This window comes from Sorex araneus, chromosome 1, assembly GCF_027595985.1.
Source record: "Sorex araneus isolate mSorAra2 chromosome 1, mSorAra2.pri, whole genome shotgun sequence".
NCBI lineage: Eukaryota > Metazoa > Chordata > Mammalia > Eulipotyphla > Soricidae > Sorex > Sorex araneus.
This window is the reverse complement of record NC_073302.1, coordinates 383,936,296-383,954,733: the sequence shown is the minus strand read 5'-3', so window position 1 is coordinate 383,954,733 and position 18,438 is coordinate 383,936,296. Positions and strand designations below refer to the sequence as shown.

Sequence of the window (18,438 nt, the reverse complement as noted above, 5' to 3'; positions counted from 1 at the left end):
CGGGGCGCGTCGGTGACCCGGGGGGGAAACTGGCGTGGCCTCTGCCGCTGGTTCTCCTGGTGACAATTGGACTCTTTCCCGCGGGTTCCGAGGTGACACCCCCCCTCCCCTAATCCCGGATCGGGTCCCCTCCCTCTGGGTTTTCGCTACGAGGTTGGCAGCTTCTTTGTTCGTGGAGGCGGAACCGAGGGCCGCGGGCAGATGCTTCTCAGAACCGAGGAGCCCAAACTTGCGGTGCCCCGCGCAGCTTGCTCCCGAGCTGGGCCGAGCGGCCGGTTCGATTTTGTCTGGGGTTTTGGTCCGTTTCAGCAGAATCTTTTTGAACACCCCTCCCCCAAGAGATTGGGGCTAGTGACATCTAGCCAACAGGCTCCAGGAGCACCGAACTAGCTCAAGCACAGTGTAAGGCACTGTAAAGACAGACCGAGGGGCACAGTTCGGCCCAGAGAGCAGCCGCCCCGCGGCGAGGCGCGCGCCCTGGAGAGCAGCCGGCGCCGCCTCCGCTGTGGCTGAGAAGCTGTTCGCCCGAGGGCAGAGCACGCTCCCTCGGTCCAGCCACTGCTCCTTTTTTAGGATCTTAGGCAGGATCGCCGAACTTTTGCAACCGTGGGGAGTACCTGGGCACCGTGATCCCTGGGAGGTTAGGTGGCTTGGGGACGCTTTGAGGAAACCCCCAGTTGGGCTTTGGGGATAACCAGACCAGGTCAAGCCATGCTCAGGGAGACTGCAGCATTAGCATTACAGGTGACCCGCGCCTCTGTCTCCTTTGCTTGCAGATCAACAAAAAACCACAGTGATTGAAAACGGGGAAATCAGGTTCAATGGAAAAGGCAAAAAGATTCGGAAGCCTCGGACCATTTATTCCAGCCTGCAGCTCCAGGCTTTAAACCACCGCTTTCAGCAGACTCAGTACCTGGCCCTTCCCGAGAGAGCTGAACTGGCAGCTTCTTTAGGACTGACACAAACGCAGGTAATTCCCGAGAAGCCCGAGTAGCCCTGAAAAGCTGATCCCGCTTGCACAGCGGGCAGGGAGAAGCAGCACAACATGAGGAATTCTTGGCCTAGTCAACCAAGGATGGAAAGAGCTTAATGACAATTGCCTTTGCTCCAGTTATGCACTTTCCTGGGACAACACAGTTTGGAATAAATGACCTGGTGTTGCATACTGGATTTGATTTGCACCTCTTCCCAACCCTTCGTCATCCCACCCCAAACTAGTGTATTTTAATGGCCAGACTCAGAATTTAGTCCAGAGCAAAACAACATGAAAGAGAGCAAACCTAGAGCAGAAAGAGAAAGATTTTAGACCAGGAGGCAGAATGAGACCCATATCTTTTAAAGGATTTTTTGGTGAGCCCTGGGAGTTAATAAGGATTTCAACTCATTGACAAAGGGAAAAAAAATATGAAGTGAAATGGGGTGGAGAAGAGCCAGATAAGTATAGGCTCCAATGGGATTTACTAAAGGAACCAAGGTACAAGCTATTCATCCAAGACTGGGTGAGGTGGGATTTTTGTAAAGATTGCCCTAAGCCCAATGGTTAAGCCATTCTGGGTGACTGGCTTGCTGGCTGGGATATGTCCCTGGAGCACAGGTCTTGGGAACAATGGCAAGGCTGGAGATCAAAGAGAAATGCTCCCCCAAATTACAGCAGGTAAAGCTTCAGTTAAGTACAGTTGCTGAAGTTCTCCTGTCCTACTAATTTGAAAGACATATGGGCATTTCAGACTTCACAGGAAGGGGCTTAAGCAGGTATATTAGAACTCTGGTCATAAACCAGGTTGCAATCACCTGTGGTTTTTGTCCTTGTCTATTAACTTAGCTGTATGGGGTGATAGGCCTCATCTCAGGTGGGTGATCTTCAGCACGAAGACTTCAAAAATTATGAGATGCTTGCTGGAGAATGCTTGTATAGTGGCTTAGAAACATATGTTCTTTTATCTCTTTTTGATTCTGCCTGCTTTTCTCTTGGCTACTGGAAATATTTGGGGCTTGATATAAGGGATTCCCCTACTGAAGTACCTTGTCCTCTTAGAAAAGCAGGTTCCTATGGCTTAGGAATTTTAAGCATAAAAGAAGCTGCATCATAGAGTTTCCTTCTCAGATAATGTAGATCTGGGATGTTAGTTTAGGGAAGTTCCCATCCTAGATTCCTGGTTCATGTTTTATTTTCATGAGCCCTTTGACTTGTAATGACTGCACTAACAATCATGTGATGATTGTTGACCACAATTGACTATGCTACATACAAAATAGGGAATGAGGGAAGTACTTTCCCTGCAGGATTATAGGGGTATGTTTATGTTGGGAGAAAGATGCTCCATGCACCAGTCTATGGCATGTGCAGTATGCGCAAGTGTGTCCAAGGCATTTTCTTGCAAGCTTTAATCTTTTCATAGTTGTTTGGTCATTGTACCAGGTTTAGGGGTTCGTAAACTGAAAAACATAATATTATATTAGAGGATGTGCATTCATTTGGCTTTGACCAAAAAAGTTCTCCTTTGAAGGAAAAAACCCCAAAAACTTCTTTCAGAGTTTGGACCTAGTTCTCTTAATCACCTTCATTCTCTTTTATGCAGTTGTTGTAATACAGGCTTGAGCCAAACTAAAGAATTACAAAATAACTAATAAATGAGGGTGGAGTTGAGAAGCTAGAAAGAGGAAGAAAAAGACTGGAACTTGAGGCCTTGATGTTTGTGGGTGTGGAGGGGGTTAGCAGTTGCGCTGGAGTATGGATGTTGCATCCAAGGCCTCAAGAGGAAGCACTGGTTCTATGATTTTCATGTCTAATGATCACTGCTACATTTTGTTGCAGGTGAAGATATGGTTTCAGAACAAACGCTCTAAGTTTAAGAAACTGCTGAAGCAGGGCAGTAACCCCCATGAGAGTGATCCTCTCCCGGGCTCAGCGGCCCTGTCGCCACGCTCGCCGGCTTTGCCTCCGGTGTGGGACGTTTCTGCCTCCGCCAAGGGCGTTAGTATGCCCCCCAACAGCTACATGCCTGGCTATTCGCATTGGTACTCCTCTCCACACCAGGACACGATGCAGAGACCACAGATGATGTGAGTTGTCAAGGGGAATCGATTCCCTAGGGAAACGTCCGAATGCAAGGAGGATCCAGGACCTGCGCTTGCATCTGCCAAATCGAGCCGAAGGAGCAGGCTCAGGAGAACTCTTAATTGTGGCGAGACCGTCTGGGCGCTTGCTGTGCGAGCTCTCTCTCTCTCTCTCTCTCTCTCTCTCTCTCTCTCTCTCTCTCTCCCCCTCCTTCCCTCTTCTATTTTTCCTCCTTCCTTCTTTCCCTCCTTCCTTTCTTTCCCTTCCTTCCCTTCCTCCTATCTTTCTCTTCTTCTCATCTGCTTTTTCCCTTGAGCAGCCTCAGTAATTGATCTTTGCATGGGGGTTGGGGGGAGGGCAGAGGAGAGATCCAGAGAGCCTAGACTGGTTTCTATGCCAGTGCTCCTGAAACCCCTCCCTGTAAGGATCGTTTCCCCCCCACACACCCCTTATCCCTTGGGATCCAGGCTCTAGCCTCTTCTTCTTTTGGGGAGTATCCATCAAAAATTATTGAAAAAAAAAAAACCTTTTTTCCACACCAGAGGAATCTGCACAAACATGGCAGCGTTTTACTTGTTTAATGAGCTTAAGACATTACACGATGAAAGATAAGCATTTGGGACTCCTGAATTTTTATTTACCAATCCCAGACTGACAAAAAGAAAAAAAAAAGAAAGAGAGAAAGAAAGAAAAAAGAAAAAAAGAAAACAATCCCTCACATAACACCCTCTCTAAAGAAAAGGGAAAATCGGCTGTAAGGGCAGAACATTGCCACAGAGGGAACGCTGCATGTTTTATCAAAATGCAATGAGCAAGAATGATGGTTTAAAAAAAAGAAAGAAAAGAAAAGAAAACCACTCTTTCCCCATCCCACCCCAAACCCTGAACTGGAATCAGGAAAGACAGAAGAAACAACCAAAATCACCATTCTATTGCTTTGATACCTTTACTAGGTGAAATGGTGGCGTTCACTAAGCTAATAGGGACGTTTATATTGAGAAACATTTCTGTATATATTGTTGAATTTTAGTTGTACATATACTTTGTATGTTTTTGTCTTCTTTCATATATGGAGTAAAAGCCACAAAATGCTGGGAGTGTTCTGTATATTTCTCACTGTGTGTCTCTGTCTTACTCCCCCTCTACTCCCTCCCAGTATATTTTTTATCACTCTTAAAAAGAATTCCTATTTCCTAATATGGGAAGTCCTATATATAAACATCAAATGCCTACGAAGATGTCAGTTTGCAGCACTAGTTTTTTGTCTTAAGTGCTTTAACATTAACCATGGATGTTTTCTCAGTTACCATTGCATTTATATTTTTATTATAATTCAAACACATTTATTTCTCCAATTTTATCTATTTTAAATATTTGAATGATATTCCCAGGTTAACCCCTAGATATCCAGTAATTTCCAGTGCTGAAACTGAGTTTTCTTCTTTCCCTTTTCCTCAGTCAAAATAATACAGCTGTATTTGTCTTTATTTGAAAGCAGTTCTTCTTACAAAGAAAAAGATTAAAATATAGAAAGTAAATTCACAGTTATGGCTACTTAATGTTTAAACCCTTTGCAAGCTAGATAGGTAGGAAAATGCACTATCCTGAATGAAATACATCCTTCCGATCTTGTGGAAAGCACAGAAATAATGAAAATGAAAAGTCCTTTCGTCATACAAGCAGGAAGCCCCATACTGCGAGAATTAATGGCTACAGACCTGGGCATCCTTCAAATTATGAACCTTGAAACCACTGAGCCATTTATCAGAAGTCAATAGAGATACTCAGAGTGCTCCATATAATGACAGCGACATACAGTCGTGCAAAAGGACAGTCACTATAATTAGACACAAAGCAAAGACTACTTACCAATATACCCGTTCCTTTTTTTGTTGAGCAACTTCCACGCTCAGTCAGTCTTCAGAATGGTTTAAAACCGATCAGTCTTGTCATTTTCTAGCATTCGCATTGTTACATTAGGAAAAATGTTTTCTTTTCTTTTTTCCCCCTTCCTACTGTGAAACTTTGGGTTCGTAGCTCCCCAGGATCAATTCTGAACAAAGCCTCCAGCTGCAGTGCCATCCAATTTGAAGCAGACATTGGGGACAATTTAAGGTTTTTATCCACAAGAAGGTTTTTTTCCATTCTCTTAAATGCAGCCATAATTAGAGTAATTTTTCATGTAGCCCGCTGATTACAGCGTTTTTACCGTCAAAGATAATTACCTGTAATTTTCTTCCACTTTTAATACTAAAAAGCCATCTTTATTTAGATTCAGGAACAGGAAAGGCGAAACAAAAGAGGGAAATTATTCTGTTATTCATACACAAATTGCAGAGACGTAGGACCTAAAATTGAAAATTAACCAAAATTATAATGCTGAAAAGAATGGAAGAGGCTGCAGAACTACAGCTGGTAGTGGGGCTTTGCTGAATTATTCAAATTATGTTAGGGAGAAAGCTACCATACATCGAAACCAACACTAATTTTTCTTGAAAAAAAAAAATCCACCAGACACATGCCAAACCACCATGAGTGCATGGAATTCTGAAACCCAGCAAATGCAAGTGAAGGCACTGGAGGTGTTGTCATAATGTGCCTGCATCATTTTTCTATCTCTCAATGAGGAATAAGGCTAAGGGGTCCCCCCAGAACTATCATGAGGACCGGACTTCCTCGGGGTCCTGTGAACTTGAAGGGTTAATATTTTCACTCTTTAGAATATTGACCCCATAGTAAACTGATTCCTTAGAGGATTGGTAGGAGGGGCTTGGGTGAAAGGCAGAGCCCAGTCGTAGTGCCTAGTACGCCGCCGCATGTTGGAACTTCCTCACAGAGTTCCAGATATGGAGCTTCTTTCTCACCAGATATTTTCATGGGGAGTTGGGGGGGGGGGGCCGGGAAAGGTGGAGGCGGGGGAGCGGCAGAGAGGGAGGTAAGGAGGGGGGAGGGAGAGAGAGACAGAGAGAGAGAGAATAGCTGCAAGGGGGGTGGGAATGAGGATGAGGAGGAAGTTTGGGGTTTGGTTTTTTTTTTTTCTCTCGGCGCCAATAAGCATCTCATTATCTTTTGACACAATTTAATCCAAAGGTTCCCGCCCGAGAAAGGTCTCTCTGCACTGGGGTGAGAGAGCTGTTTCCAACGTTTACAGTGCCAGGAAACAGCGTCATCTATAGATAGAACAGCACCGCTTCTTTCGAGAGTCTTCCTTGCTGCTTTCCTAAATCAGACTGGTTCCTCTGCGCTGCAGCTCAGTTCCACGTCTCGGTCAATCATGCCCTTTCAACCCCAAGGTTTTAGCGTTTGGGCTATAACTCCGGGGCTGGCATCCAACCCCCTGCTCCCCTCACACACACACCCCCCCACCACACACACACACACACACCGGCCTCCCCCTCCACCTCCCAGCCCCAGGCAAAAGCTCAGCAAAGCAAACCTGAAGGTATTGCATAGGCCAGTTACTCCGGTAACTTTCTGACTAGTGGAGGAAGATGCAGAAGGTACTACTCAGTCTAGAGATTCAAACTACACTTGGCAACGCAAAAGTACCCTTACTTGTGAGAAGGAGTTTCCTCCACATTTAAAACAACCGCCACATATGAGGACCCCAATGGATTTGCCTATGACTAGTTTATGAAACCATTTTCAACTAAATTTTAACTTCAATTCTGCAGCCGGCTCCTTCCACTCCCCAAAGAAACCTGCTCTTTTTGCAGTAGTCACAAGATACACCACATACATCAACCGCACAGAATGCAAGAAAGACAAATTAAGCTTTTGCAGATCTCATTCTCACCCAAACTCTTACTCACTAGAAAAACAAACCTTCTCATATCCTTAAAATGGGATAAAAGGTCAGAATGGATAAATCTATAAAGCAATGTTTCAGTTACAATCACAACAGCAATACAGATAGCTTGGACATCGTGAGGAAAAAATAGGAACTGTACCTTGAAGTATGCAAGAAATAAAAACTTACCCCCAGTGAGTATCTCTTAAGCAATGATCAGGGTCTAGAAATCTATACTGAACAGAAGCAGAGGAAAATTTTTTCTGAGTCTCAGGGCAGAAGCTCTTTCTCTATATTCTTGGTTGAGTGAGCACATCCAGGTGTGAAATTGTTTGCACACCCCAGCACCTCTTATATTGCCAGCAAAATTAGCTGTTATTACTGTCACTGTTTAGTGATGGTTAGCGTGATACAAAAAAAAAAAAAACTGCTGTAATCAAGACCTGGCGCATCTTTGCAAATTACAGATAATTGTAAACGTCCAGATTATGATAATAGCATCCTAATCCAGCCTGCAATATAATTATTACAGAGTGTTACATCTGAAACTGTCCAGTAGGGCTAATTCAGCCATTATTTAGACCCTATTTTTGCACTGCAAATGGGTTGCTGAGTTGAAAATGTACGATTGTAATTTTACAGGGCACTCAATGAGTAATGGTATAGGAAGAGGAAAACACAAAAGTGAAATGTGAACAGTAGCGATCAAATCAAACCCTGAAGGACAAAAGACTGTTTGATTCATATGGAAAAAGAAGAGCAGGAATTAAGAAAATAGCAAATCAGTGGTCTGAAGCATTACGTGTCCAAATCTTCAATATGTGTAGGACTGATGTATTTGCAAGGGTTTCTGCATCTGCTGCTGCCTGGAGTCTGAAATAATTCTTTTAACCTCATGTCTCCCCCACCACCCACCCACCCCCACCCTCTCTCCTAAAAAAAAAAAAGCTTCCTTGCTTAGGAAAAAAAAGTGCACCTCCCCCAAGCAAAGAACATTTGTCAGTTTCACCATTGTTTCCAGGAAGGCAGCCCAGAGCGTGCTTGTCACTTGTTTATGAACATTTTCTTAAATGAATTTGCAATCTCTCTTGTCATCAGAGCAAAACGCCCTGGGTGCTTCTAAGTGTTCCTACACTCAGTCTCCATCCTGTTTCACAGCAAACGAGTCATTGAGAGTCCTAAAGGATATTAACAGAAACATATTAATTGCTGCTAATTAAATAAAGTTGGTAGGGAAGCTCTCTCCTCCACTAGGTTTGTCTGTCTTTGGGTTTTAATACCATCATTAACGTTTATTAATTAACACCCTCCTCCCCCCCATATAGTCCAGTATAGCTGCTGCTTTTGCCACAAGGCACTAATATGTTGCTGTCTGGCTTCCAGAAAGTCTAGTTTTCCACAGTTTTGATAAAGGACAGTTCCTTTCTCACCCCCCACCCCACCACCATATGGTGGTAAAAAAGTAACACAGAGGACCAGAGAGATAAAGTCAGAGAAAGTCTAAAGACAGGTTATGCCTGCCCAGAGTAAAAATGAACCTTGATTCAGTTGTGGCTTTTGGGAAGAAGACTTCTCTATCCTGGTTGAGACTTCTGGAGTCTAGTTCTGGTGGAGTACTTGTCTCTGAAGACACCTCAAGTTCATATATCTCTCTCCAAATCTCTTCTGAGTCCTGCGTGAGCCAGGACAACTTCTTCAGCGTCTTTCCAGCCTTCAGAACAGAGTTAAGAAAATTCTCCCTTTCCCCCCTCCCATTCCAGACCCACTCAGGGCCACCCTGCAGGGTAGTAAGCAGGGGTCCTAACTCCTGTGAATTTAAGGGCAATAATGAAATGTCCCCCTGTGTAATGACCCCTGTTTATAGATACAAGTTGAGGCTGTATCTTGCCCCTTCCCTGGCCCCTACTCTCCCACCTTGCAAATGGCAAGTAGCAGAAATTGTCCCTGGATGACAGTGAGCTTCCAGAAGTAGATTTCTGTCTTGTCTTTGCAAGGGGGAAAAAGTGCTTTGAAATAAATCATAGCTTGGGAATTGTTTACTGCCCTTCACCCCCACCCTCTTCTTTAAAACACACACGTCTGCGTATGGTATAGGCTTCAGAGAGAATTGTTACTGAAACTTGGAGGGTGCGTGTGTAGAATGATGTTATGAAGTCATTTTTTCCCTTCCTGTGGTGAAAGGTCGTAATGTGTGGTATTTCACGGTTTTATATAAATCTTGGTTTAGGATATGGAACTGATTCAAAAATACATGTGCTTTTGGCAAAGAGAGTCATTCGGATCCCCATAAATTAGAAGTAAATACAAAGTACCAGCGAACAAAAGAGCAGAAATATTTAATTGCTGTAAGAGAATTCTCATCTCCTTTAAAGGGAGATTCATTAATTCCCCAGCTTCCTATAAAACAGATTATTGCATTACAACGGGCAACCTTGTTCTACTGGAGGGAAAGGCTTGAGGGCATCTCACTGGTCCGCTCCGCAGGAGATACAACTTAGACTTTCTACCCCCACCAGCGGGGGACCTAACGCTTGTCAGATGCAAAGGAAAATGCGAATTGCGGGGCTGAGGAGGGGGGAATACAGGGATGCGCAGAAAAAATATTTAGCCAATCCCACATCTACTACCGCTATTCGAGCTATTTTCCAGGCCTAGAGTTCACCGTGGCTGGGGGGGTGGGGGGGTGCGGGGGAGCCAAATGCAGTGTACAGGGAACCTGGGGACGCCAGAGGAGGGCGGGAGCAAGCCGCAGCGCCCCCTGCCCTCCCCAAACTCCCGGGAGCCCAGAGCCTCAAGCCTGCCGCTTATGGGAAGGGGGTGCTTTCGGGTGGAGGAGAGAGGTGACCGCAGTCGGACCCGCCGGCGTGGCGCGATTCCCAGAGGTGCCCTAGGGCGTCAGCCCCCTGGGCGTGCCTCCCGGGAGGACTGGTGAGCTCCGGCTTGGCGCGATCCCCGTGGCCAGTGGGAGGCGCACGATCCCAGGGCCTGCGAAGTTGGGGGGTGGGGGGTGGGGTGGTCCATCTGCTTCAGCGAGAGGTAGTGCAGGGGGGTGGAGACGGGCTGGGAGCAGGAGGCGGGGGGCCAGCGTTCCTGGAGGCATCCCTGGCGCTTCGGGCTGGGATTCGGGAACCCCGGGTGGGGTCAAGGCCCGAGTAAACTGTCGGGCGCGCAGAGAGGAGGCCAGCACGGTTTGGCCTGGGTGCACAGTGGGTGACTCCCAGGATGGCGCGGCCAGGACGCCGAGACCCACAGGGCGTCCGGTGGGATCAAAGGAGCCCAAGGAGGCCAGCCGGCGCGTCTGGGATTGTGGGATCAGGGGTGGGAGAGAGAGAATTGGCATGGGCGGGGAGATCCTGGCCTGGCCTGTGTCACCAGGAGGGGGTGTGTGCGTGTGTTGATGTGTGGGTCAACACGCTCCTGCCTGAGGCCGAGGCCTGGGTGGATCCCAGTGTGGGTGGACTGGCTCCCGGGTGGGTGCCCCACCGGGAGGGAGAGCGAGCGAGCAAGATCAAGGGCAGCGAGGTTTGCGGGTTCCTGTGTGTGTGTGTGTCTCAGGCCTTGTGGCTCAGTACTGGAGCCGCCTGGCACCCACAGGAATGAGGCTTTGCTCGGCTCCCCAGGCCGTCCCCTGTTCCACAAGGAGGTGGCCGCCAGGAAAAAGGGGGGGGGGGGGAACAGGGCAGAAATCCGCCTAGCCAAACTCTTGCCTCAAACAAAGACCAATTTATCTCTTCTCTTCTAAGAGGGCCCTGGAGGCGAACCGGGCACCGAGGAATTACGAACGCTGCCAGCATTCCCTTGGCCTCCTGGGTTTTGTGAGGAGGTTTGAGGATAGAGGGTATGGGGGGGTGGGCGGGGGGCGGTGTTAGGAGAATCTGGGTGTGGAGGGGAGCTAAAGAGGCCCGTGGAAAAGAATTTAATCTTCGAGTGGACCTGATTCATTTGGGAAGCTAAGCAAGAGGAGGTCCGCCAGGGGCGATCAGAGGGGAGCCCAGTGAGGGGTGGAGAAACCTGGGTCAGACAGAACAGCAGGATGCGCGGGAATGGTGCACCTTTCTATTAGGCGTGGCACAAACAATGGAGAGATAGAGGTGGGTGGGTGGGGAGAGAAACATCTTCTTAGATATTTTTAGACTTTGCTGGGGATCTGTTATTTTTACATCGCTGGGCGCAGGACTGCTGGGAGTTAAATCCTCTTGGGAGAATCCCCATGGTGCCAGGGAAAACCCGCTACAGAGTGGTTTGTCAGAATATTTTTGTCCAAGGCTTGTGGACCAAGTTTAAGAGCGGAAAAAGGGGGAGCCGGGAGGGAGTGAGGGAAGGAGAGAGGGGGGAGGAAGGGAGGGAAAGAGAAAGGGAGAGAGGGAGGGAGGGAGAGAGAGAGAGAGAGAGAGAGAGAGAGAGAGAGAGAGAGAGAGAGAGAGAGAGAGAGAGAGAGCTTTTTGAGAGAAGAGGCCACTGCGAGAGGAAGAAGTGAGGTTAACATAAAGGAAAGAATCCTCAAGTCAAGGCTGTGTCGCTGAGAGGATGGAGAGTTTTTAACAAGAGCGTCAGGGCTGGGGGCGTGGGGGTGGGAAGGCGGTTGTTAAGTTTCCCGCTTCTTTCCCAAGAAGAGTTCAAACTTGGGCTTCTCACTGCTCGCCTGCTTGTTTAGTGGGTTAGTGAAAGCGTTGCCCTACCAAAGGCAGGGATAGAGGTGGGAGAGGACAGGGGCAGTTGGAAAAATACCTACCCACAGTATGCGTGGGAAGAAAAGGAGCTTGTTCCTAGCACATCCCTGCCACTCTCAGGAAGCCAGTGGGTGGGAAGTGTGAAGAGTCAGAGAGTGGGTGCGCGCCCCCAACCTTCCCAAACACGCACCCCAGCGCATGAGAGGCGCGGGCGCAGAGTTCCTCCCTACTGGATTCATCGGAAATAAAGCACAGGCTCCGGTGTAATGGAAACTCCGAAATCTTACAAGCAAAGAAAGAAAAGCAGGAAATGAATCCCTCTACCCCCACCCCCAATCTCCTATTCTCTGCTGGCGCAAAAACACAAAGTAGAGCTTCATGTGGCTCTGCCCACTGTGCCTCCGTCACCCCCAGCTTCATCTGAGAAAGGGGAAAAAAGAAAGCCTGGAGAAGGGACTGCTAGGGCTTTGGGGTGTGTTTGTGTGTGTGTGTGTGTGTGTCTGTCTGTCTGTGGGGGGTGCAGTGGGTATATGGGTATGGAAGTCTGGAGGGGTGTCCCCAAAGACCCACTAAATCTTTGAATTCCTGAAGGGGTGGAGAGAGAGAGAGAGAGAGAGAGAGAGAGAGAGAGAGAGAGAGAGAGAGAGAGAGAGAGAGAGAGAGAGAGAGAGAGAGAGAGAGAGAGACTAGAGAACACACACACAGGTAAATTCCCCTCCAGGCACACAGCATGCCTTTTCAGGTCTAGTTCCCAACCCTGGAAGAGACTGCTCTGAAATCCTCAGATGACAGGATGTAATTTTTTATGTTCTAATCTTTAACCCCCCACTCCCCCCCTTTAAAGAAGCTCTTTGTCACATTTATTGCTGCCAACTTCCCTTGCTGTAAAATGTTTCTCAAGCATCTTGTAATTTTCAACATGCGATTATCCAAGAAACAGAGCCAAAGGAACTATATGACATTCAGGTCCAGGAGACAGCTCTGGACCCCTCCGGGAGCTCTGCTCACACTCCTGATGTCTAAAATTAAGATGCTAGGAGAAGGATGGGACACAGGCAAAGGATGCAGCAAATCTATCCTCTCTACCCCAAGAAGGCTTCACAAAGAAGAAATCCTGCAAACAGATTCAATTTGCCATCCTTTGGAAACTGCTTTGTCTTTGTTTTATGTAAAAAGCAAAGCAGAGATGAACGCTCCCTGAAAAACTCAGAGTGGTGAAGAGAATGGAGAGGGAAATTATATTAAGACTATTACCTCACCCGAAATGATATCAACATGAGGCCACAAAGCTTTCATTCCTTCCCTCCACTCCACAATTCCCACTCTTGGCAGGGGAAGAAATGCTCTCCACGTGCCCTGCTGGCCTTCTGATTTAGGCCCATCATTGTTCTCCAGGCCTTTTTCTGAAAGAGTTCAAATACATTTATAATCATGCACCCAAGGAGTCCAAAGTTCCACCATTTGTCATGCTGCAAACACTTATAATTTTTAAAAAATCTAAGAGAAATGAGGGTAAATGTCTTCCTTTTTGTTTCATTTTTCTTATCTCTAAAAGCTCCCTCTGAAGAGAGTGTAATTTGTCTAATTGCTCTGGCAATACACAGAAGCTGATGTGGGGGGGAGTGCTTCAAAATAATTGCATTGAATTTAGAATTGAGAGGAGTTTTTGAGGGATTTCATTTGCTTTTGATACACAGGTTGGGAGGGTTGTATTTAGAGTCCAAAATTACCTTCTACCTGAGACAACTTGGGGTTAAACTTAAAATTATCTAAACTTTTTTTTGGTATTTAGACCAAAAAAACCCAACCCACCTACATATTATGCAGCAACACTATAAACAGGCCACATGTATAAAAGCATATTAGTACAGCATCCAGTATATACACATGTACAGTTCTCAACCATGCAGCCTCCAATTTGTTTCCTTTTTGCCTTGTTGACCTTTGCACAGCTTGTCTTCTTTTTAATGCCTATGTAAAACTTCACTAGCTCATTATAAGTGAGGCAAAGGAGTATCTTTTTTAGAACTCTTTTGCTTTCATGGTCGAAATAATTTTATTTATCCAGAATATACAGTTTAATTCCTCTATCTACACTTATTTACATGGTTAAAATAACATTGAAAAAAGTCTTTTGAAAAGTTGAGGTCATAGATTTCAAGGCACCATTGATAGTGTCCACAGTTGCGCACAAAAAAAAGTTCATCTGTAAAAAAAAGGGGGGAGGATGGGGGTCCTTTGAAATGCAATAACTTACATGCAAAAAAAAGCTTTACACATGACTCTTGTTTCCGTTTTCCAAACTTCCCCATAGGAATTCCTTTCTTTATGATTTTCTAAAACAGCAAAACACAGTAGTCCCAAAAAAGAGCAAGAAAGCGGCCCATCTAATAGAGGGTCCCGGAGGCCAAAGCCAGCGGGTGCTGTAAGGAGCCAGGCGGCGGCAGGTGGGAATTGATCGAGCTGGCTGCGCTGGGGTACCAGGAAGCCGAGTTCTCCAGGTAGCTGGACGCGGGGGACTGATTGGAGGTCGGAGGGTGGGCATGAGGGTGGTGGCTCAGCGAGCGGGACGAGCCCTGGGGCTCCCACACCGCCGGAGACTGAGGGGAGTTACACGCCATAGGGTCGCTGGAGCTGGGGCTGTGCTCCGGGGGCATCTCCCCGTTTTTCATGATCTTCTTGATCTTGGATCTTTTGTTCTGAAACCAAATTTTCACCTGGGTGGGGGAACAAAGGCACAGGTTACCGGGACACTGGGAGGCCTCCCGCGCCTTCCCCTAGGCTGCGACCCGAGGTGTTCTCGGCCTCCAGGCGGCCGGGCCACGCTCGGGGCCTACGATCCTGGGGCTGGGCCTCAGGCAAAACCTGGATCGCGGGTCCCCCGGGGCGCCGGGCCCTGCACCACTTGCACTGCGCTGCGGCCGAGCATGACTCCTAATCTTTTGTCTTTTGTCTGGGCTGGGGGATTAGTGTGGCCGGGGTCCGCGTGCACGGGGCGCGCGTGGAGGTCTGCGGGGCTCGATGAACGCGACGCGGCAAAGGTGTCCAAAACTATGGCCGGAGCCCCGAGAGAAAAAGACTTGGAGCAAGTGAACTTGGGGACGGGTGTGTATATGTGTGTGTGTGGGGGGGGGGGGGTTGGGAGGGGCGCCAGATTGCAATCTGGCACCTAGTCCCCTACCCTCGCTCTTAGAGCTGCTTCCGCCTGCAGTTCAGCAGCCGCTTTCTTTATTCTCCTACGGGGCCAGCAGTATTGTGCGTAGGAGTGAAGAAGGGCTTGGAACCATCCTGGGACCATTTCCCCATACAACAGCGCCCCCAACCCCCTACTTCGAGACCCTCTCGCTGCAGAGGCCTGATGCACCGCCGAACCCCAGCCCCAAACGACGTTCTCCACTCTCTGAGAGTCGGAGCCTACAGGAGGCCGCTGTATTTTTTTTTTTTTTTGGCACAGCTCGAGAAGCTTTGCTTTGTGCAGCGAATCGGGATGGATTTAGGAGGATTTAGAGCGTTCCAGAAAGAACCCTCCTAGGAAACTGGCCTCTCGGCCCCCTCTAGCCCAGCCCGAAGTGGTGGGGAAAACACATTTCAGACGATCGGCACCTTCATCCTGCCTTCACCTTGCTGGCACCAATGCCTGGCCTGCCCCGAGGAGGAAAGGGCAAGGGGCAGCACCTTTCTGTCTATCTGCAAGTTTCTCCCTAGTGGAATTGGCCCCAGTTCCACGCAACCGACCCGTGCGGGCCGGCCTGGCTTGCAGCCGAAGCGGAGCTGCTGACCAGCCGCCGCCAGAATTACCTGTGTTTGCGTCAATCCCAGCGAGGCGGCCAGCTCGGCGCGTTCCGGCAGGGCGAGGTACTGAGTCTTCTGAAACCTCCTCTGTAACGCGGCCAGCTGAAAGCTGGAATAAATAGTCCTGGGTTTCCGAACTTTCTTTGGTTTGCCATTCACCATCCTCACCTCGGGCTCTGCCACTTCTTTTTCTAAATAATCAAAAGAGTCCCGGTTAGAGCTTGTCGGCAAACAAGGGCCCTTTTGCAGAACCTGCAGCTACCAACCTTGAGTTTCCTACCGCAGTCTTCATTCTACTTCCCCACTTCACCGTGATCTTCGCTTTTCAAGACCCAAAGAAGTAAATCCCTCACCCAAATCGTGATAGGCCAGGTGGTCTCGATAACTCCCAACTCTGTTCATTCCGTTTCTCTAGGGCTGGTGCTGCGCGAATTTTAACAGCATTGTGCCTCTTGGGGCGTAGGCGATAGCGCCGGTGCAGCGGTGCCAGCTTTACCCCGACTTGTTTTTTAAGCCCACCTTCTGCTCAGCCGCATTTCTGGGGCATTTCTTTGCACCTCCGCCGGGACTTCAAGGGGGTTTGGGGGGAGGCTCGGGTGGTGACCTCCCTGTTCTGTCAATGTCTGTTCGGGCGGCCGCGGAGGCCAGACGCTTGGGCGAGGAAGAAGCTAACCGAGGTCTCCAAAGTTCAAAGACCCACAAGCAAACTCTGCTCCTTCAATTCAGCAGTAAAGCGGTTAGGGCCGCTGCAGACAGAGGGCCGATTATGCAGCCCCCATAATCTCCCTGCAGATCTGCGAGGACACAGATGTGTCTGGTTTCTTCTACAAATAGACTTAATAAGTTCTTAGCCGAAAGAAAAAAAAAAAAAAGGAAAACATCTTTCACTTTTGTATGAAATACAGAGACAGTGAAAGGAAGGCGCTCCATCCCAGGCTGCATTAAAGTTCACCAAGAGTCCTGTGCAGAAGAGGAGTCAGTGGATGGGGTGTTTCATCGGAAAGGGGCGCAGGCCAGGTTGCAAGTCTGAGCTGAGGATGGGGGAGGGGGGTGGAAGAATCCCAGAAAAACTATTTGATAAACGGGCCCTGGGGCCACAAGTCCCCAGCTCCTGAATTACCACCTTATCAGATGTGTACATCTTTGTAAGGAGTCACAGAACCTCTCAGTGGAGTGTGTGTGTGTGTGTGTGTGTGTGTGTGTGTGTGTGTGTGTGTGAGAGAGAGAGAGAGAGAGAGAGAGAGAGAGAGAATGGAAGAGAGACAGATTCTTGGGAAAGGATGGGTGGAGGATGAAGACTGTGGCCTACATTTTGCCGAGGTCAGGGGGATGCTAATAATAGTGGGAGTATTACCGTCCTGCTCGGAAGAGATCAGATCTGATCCCAGTAAAGCCTATTGTAGCGATCTGCCTGCCTCTCCGCCGATGCCCCAACCCCCAAATTCTCCAAATAAGTTGCAAGACAGGATGGTGGGGTAGAGACAAATTTGGGGCACTTCTGGAGGAAGAAGAAAACAAATTGTTCCAATAATGTGACCTCCCACTGAGCCATCCTCTACTTTTAAATGGTTTCTTGATTTTGGAAGTGTCCTAGATAGACGGCAAGGCTCTCTGCCCACTCTTTCCCTCCAGGTTCTCATCCTCCCACCCCCACGGTGTTCCCAACCCCGACCCCTCCAAGGCCCTGCCGGCTGGCTCTCTCCTTGAGGGCGTCGATTCCACTAGCACCGGCTGAGCACGCTCACCCCAAACTGCAACAACCAACCTCCCCTTGATTACGCAAACGCCACTTGGGCGGCTTGATTCTTTCTTCTCTCCACCCATACCCACTTTACAGCATTTTGGACTTCCCGACTAGCCTAGCCAGGAATGTGGATACTGAGGGTCCCCTGGAAGGTATGCAAAGAGCCAGATCCTGGCCCGGGCACCCCAAAGGCTTAGACTAAGGATCCTGAATGCTGTCGGCCCAGGTGGGGGGCCCCTGTGGCTCGCAGAGTTCAGACATCCACCTCCACCCCACCTCCCTTCTTGCCTGGGGCGCCCCCATTTGCAGTCAGTGGGGTGGCCCCCAGTCTTCCACCCCACTTCACTCGTCCCGGGTGTCTCCCCGCAGCTTCTTACCTGGCTGAGTGGAGGAGCTGGGGACGCGGTTGTAGGCGCCGCCGTACTGGTGGTAGGGGCTGGCATAGCTGTAGTCGGCGTAAGCTTTGGCGGGGTAGCTGCCGGCGGAGCCGTTCACGCCGTGGTACTGGTACTGGTAGGGGTTGAGGGCTTTGCCATAGGAAGCCGAGGTAGGAGAGCAGTAGCCGTGCGGGGCTCCCCCCGCGGGGCTGTAGTAGTCGGAATCGGTGGCCGACGACTCTGGTAAAGTTGGAGATTCCTGAGACGGGTGGTGCATGGCTGAGGACGTCTGGAAAGGAGCTTGGAAGTCGCCGGATCGGATGCTGGGGACCCTTCTGTCAAACACTCCTGTCATCGCTCCCAGGCGGCGGCAGCTGATCCTGCTACTGTGGCGGCGGCGGCTGCCCGAGTTGGCTGTGGGGCGGCTCTGGTCTAAGCAGACATGGCTGTGGGAGCGAGGGAGGAGGAGGAAGAAGAGGAGGAGGAGAAAAGGAGGCGGCGGCGGCGGCGGCGGCGGCGAGGAGGAAGCTGGGAGTCGTGGAGGCTCTGTCTCCGGCAGGCTGACTGCTGGCTGAGGCGCAGCACAGCCTTGGTTAAATCCTTAATTGCGCGCTTACGCACAGCGGGGTGGATCGGGTTCCATTGGCCAGGGCCTCGGGAGCAGCAGCAACACCCTAACTCGTCCAACTAGTTTTAGCACAACAAAGCATTGCTTAAAAAAAGAGGGAGAAAAAATGGAAGGGAGGGGGATTGTGTGTGCGCGCGCGTGTACGTGTATAAGTGCTGTTGCAGTGTGTGTGTGTGTGTGTGTGTGTGTGTGTGTGTGTGTGTGTGTGTGTAGGGGACGGTGTGCAGTCTGTTTTGAGTGAATACTAAAGACAATGTAGAGTCCCCTGTATATATATATCTCTGTAATGTCTGGAGAAAATGTGTTCCAGGCATCCACCTCAGAAAGTGCACATGTTTTGGGGCTGTGAGAATCATGATCAGTTTGTGCTCACTACCTT

General features: G+C 49.0%; 2 protein-coding genes across 2 annotated transcripts in view; one reads left to right on the top strand and one right to left on the bottom strand.

Annotated features, from left to right (window-relative positions):
* DLX6 (distal-less homeobox 6) overlaps positions 1 to 4,150 on the top strand; it is a 5,855-nt gene extending 1,705 nt beyond the window's left edge. The window contains exons 2-3 of the mRNA XM_055131382.1: positions 777 to 970; positions 2,816 to 4,150. Coding sequence (XP_054987357.1) covers positions 777 to 970; positions 2,816 to 3,067 — 446 coding nt within the window. The 3' untranslated portion in view covers positions 3,068 to 4,150. The remainder of the gene's footprint in view (positions 1 to 776; positions 971 to 2,815) is intronic.
* A 5,019-nt stretch (positions 4,151 to 9,169) lies between these two features.
* DLX5 (distal-less homeobox 5) lies at positions 9,170 to 18,007 on the bottom strand. Its single transcript, XM_004602206.2, has 3 exons — positions 17,432 to 18,007; positions 15,317 to 15,501; positions 9,170 to 14,235 (listed from the first exon to the last, which is right to left on the bottom strand). The coding sequence occupies exons 1-3, from the start codon at positions 17,784 to 17,786 to the stop codon at positions 13,906 to 13,908; spliced, it is 870 nt and encodes a 289-aa protein (XP_004602263.1). The 5' UTR covers positions 17,787 to 18,007; the 3' UTR covers positions 9,170 to 13,905.
* Positions 18,008 to 18,438: the final 431 nt, after the last annotated feature.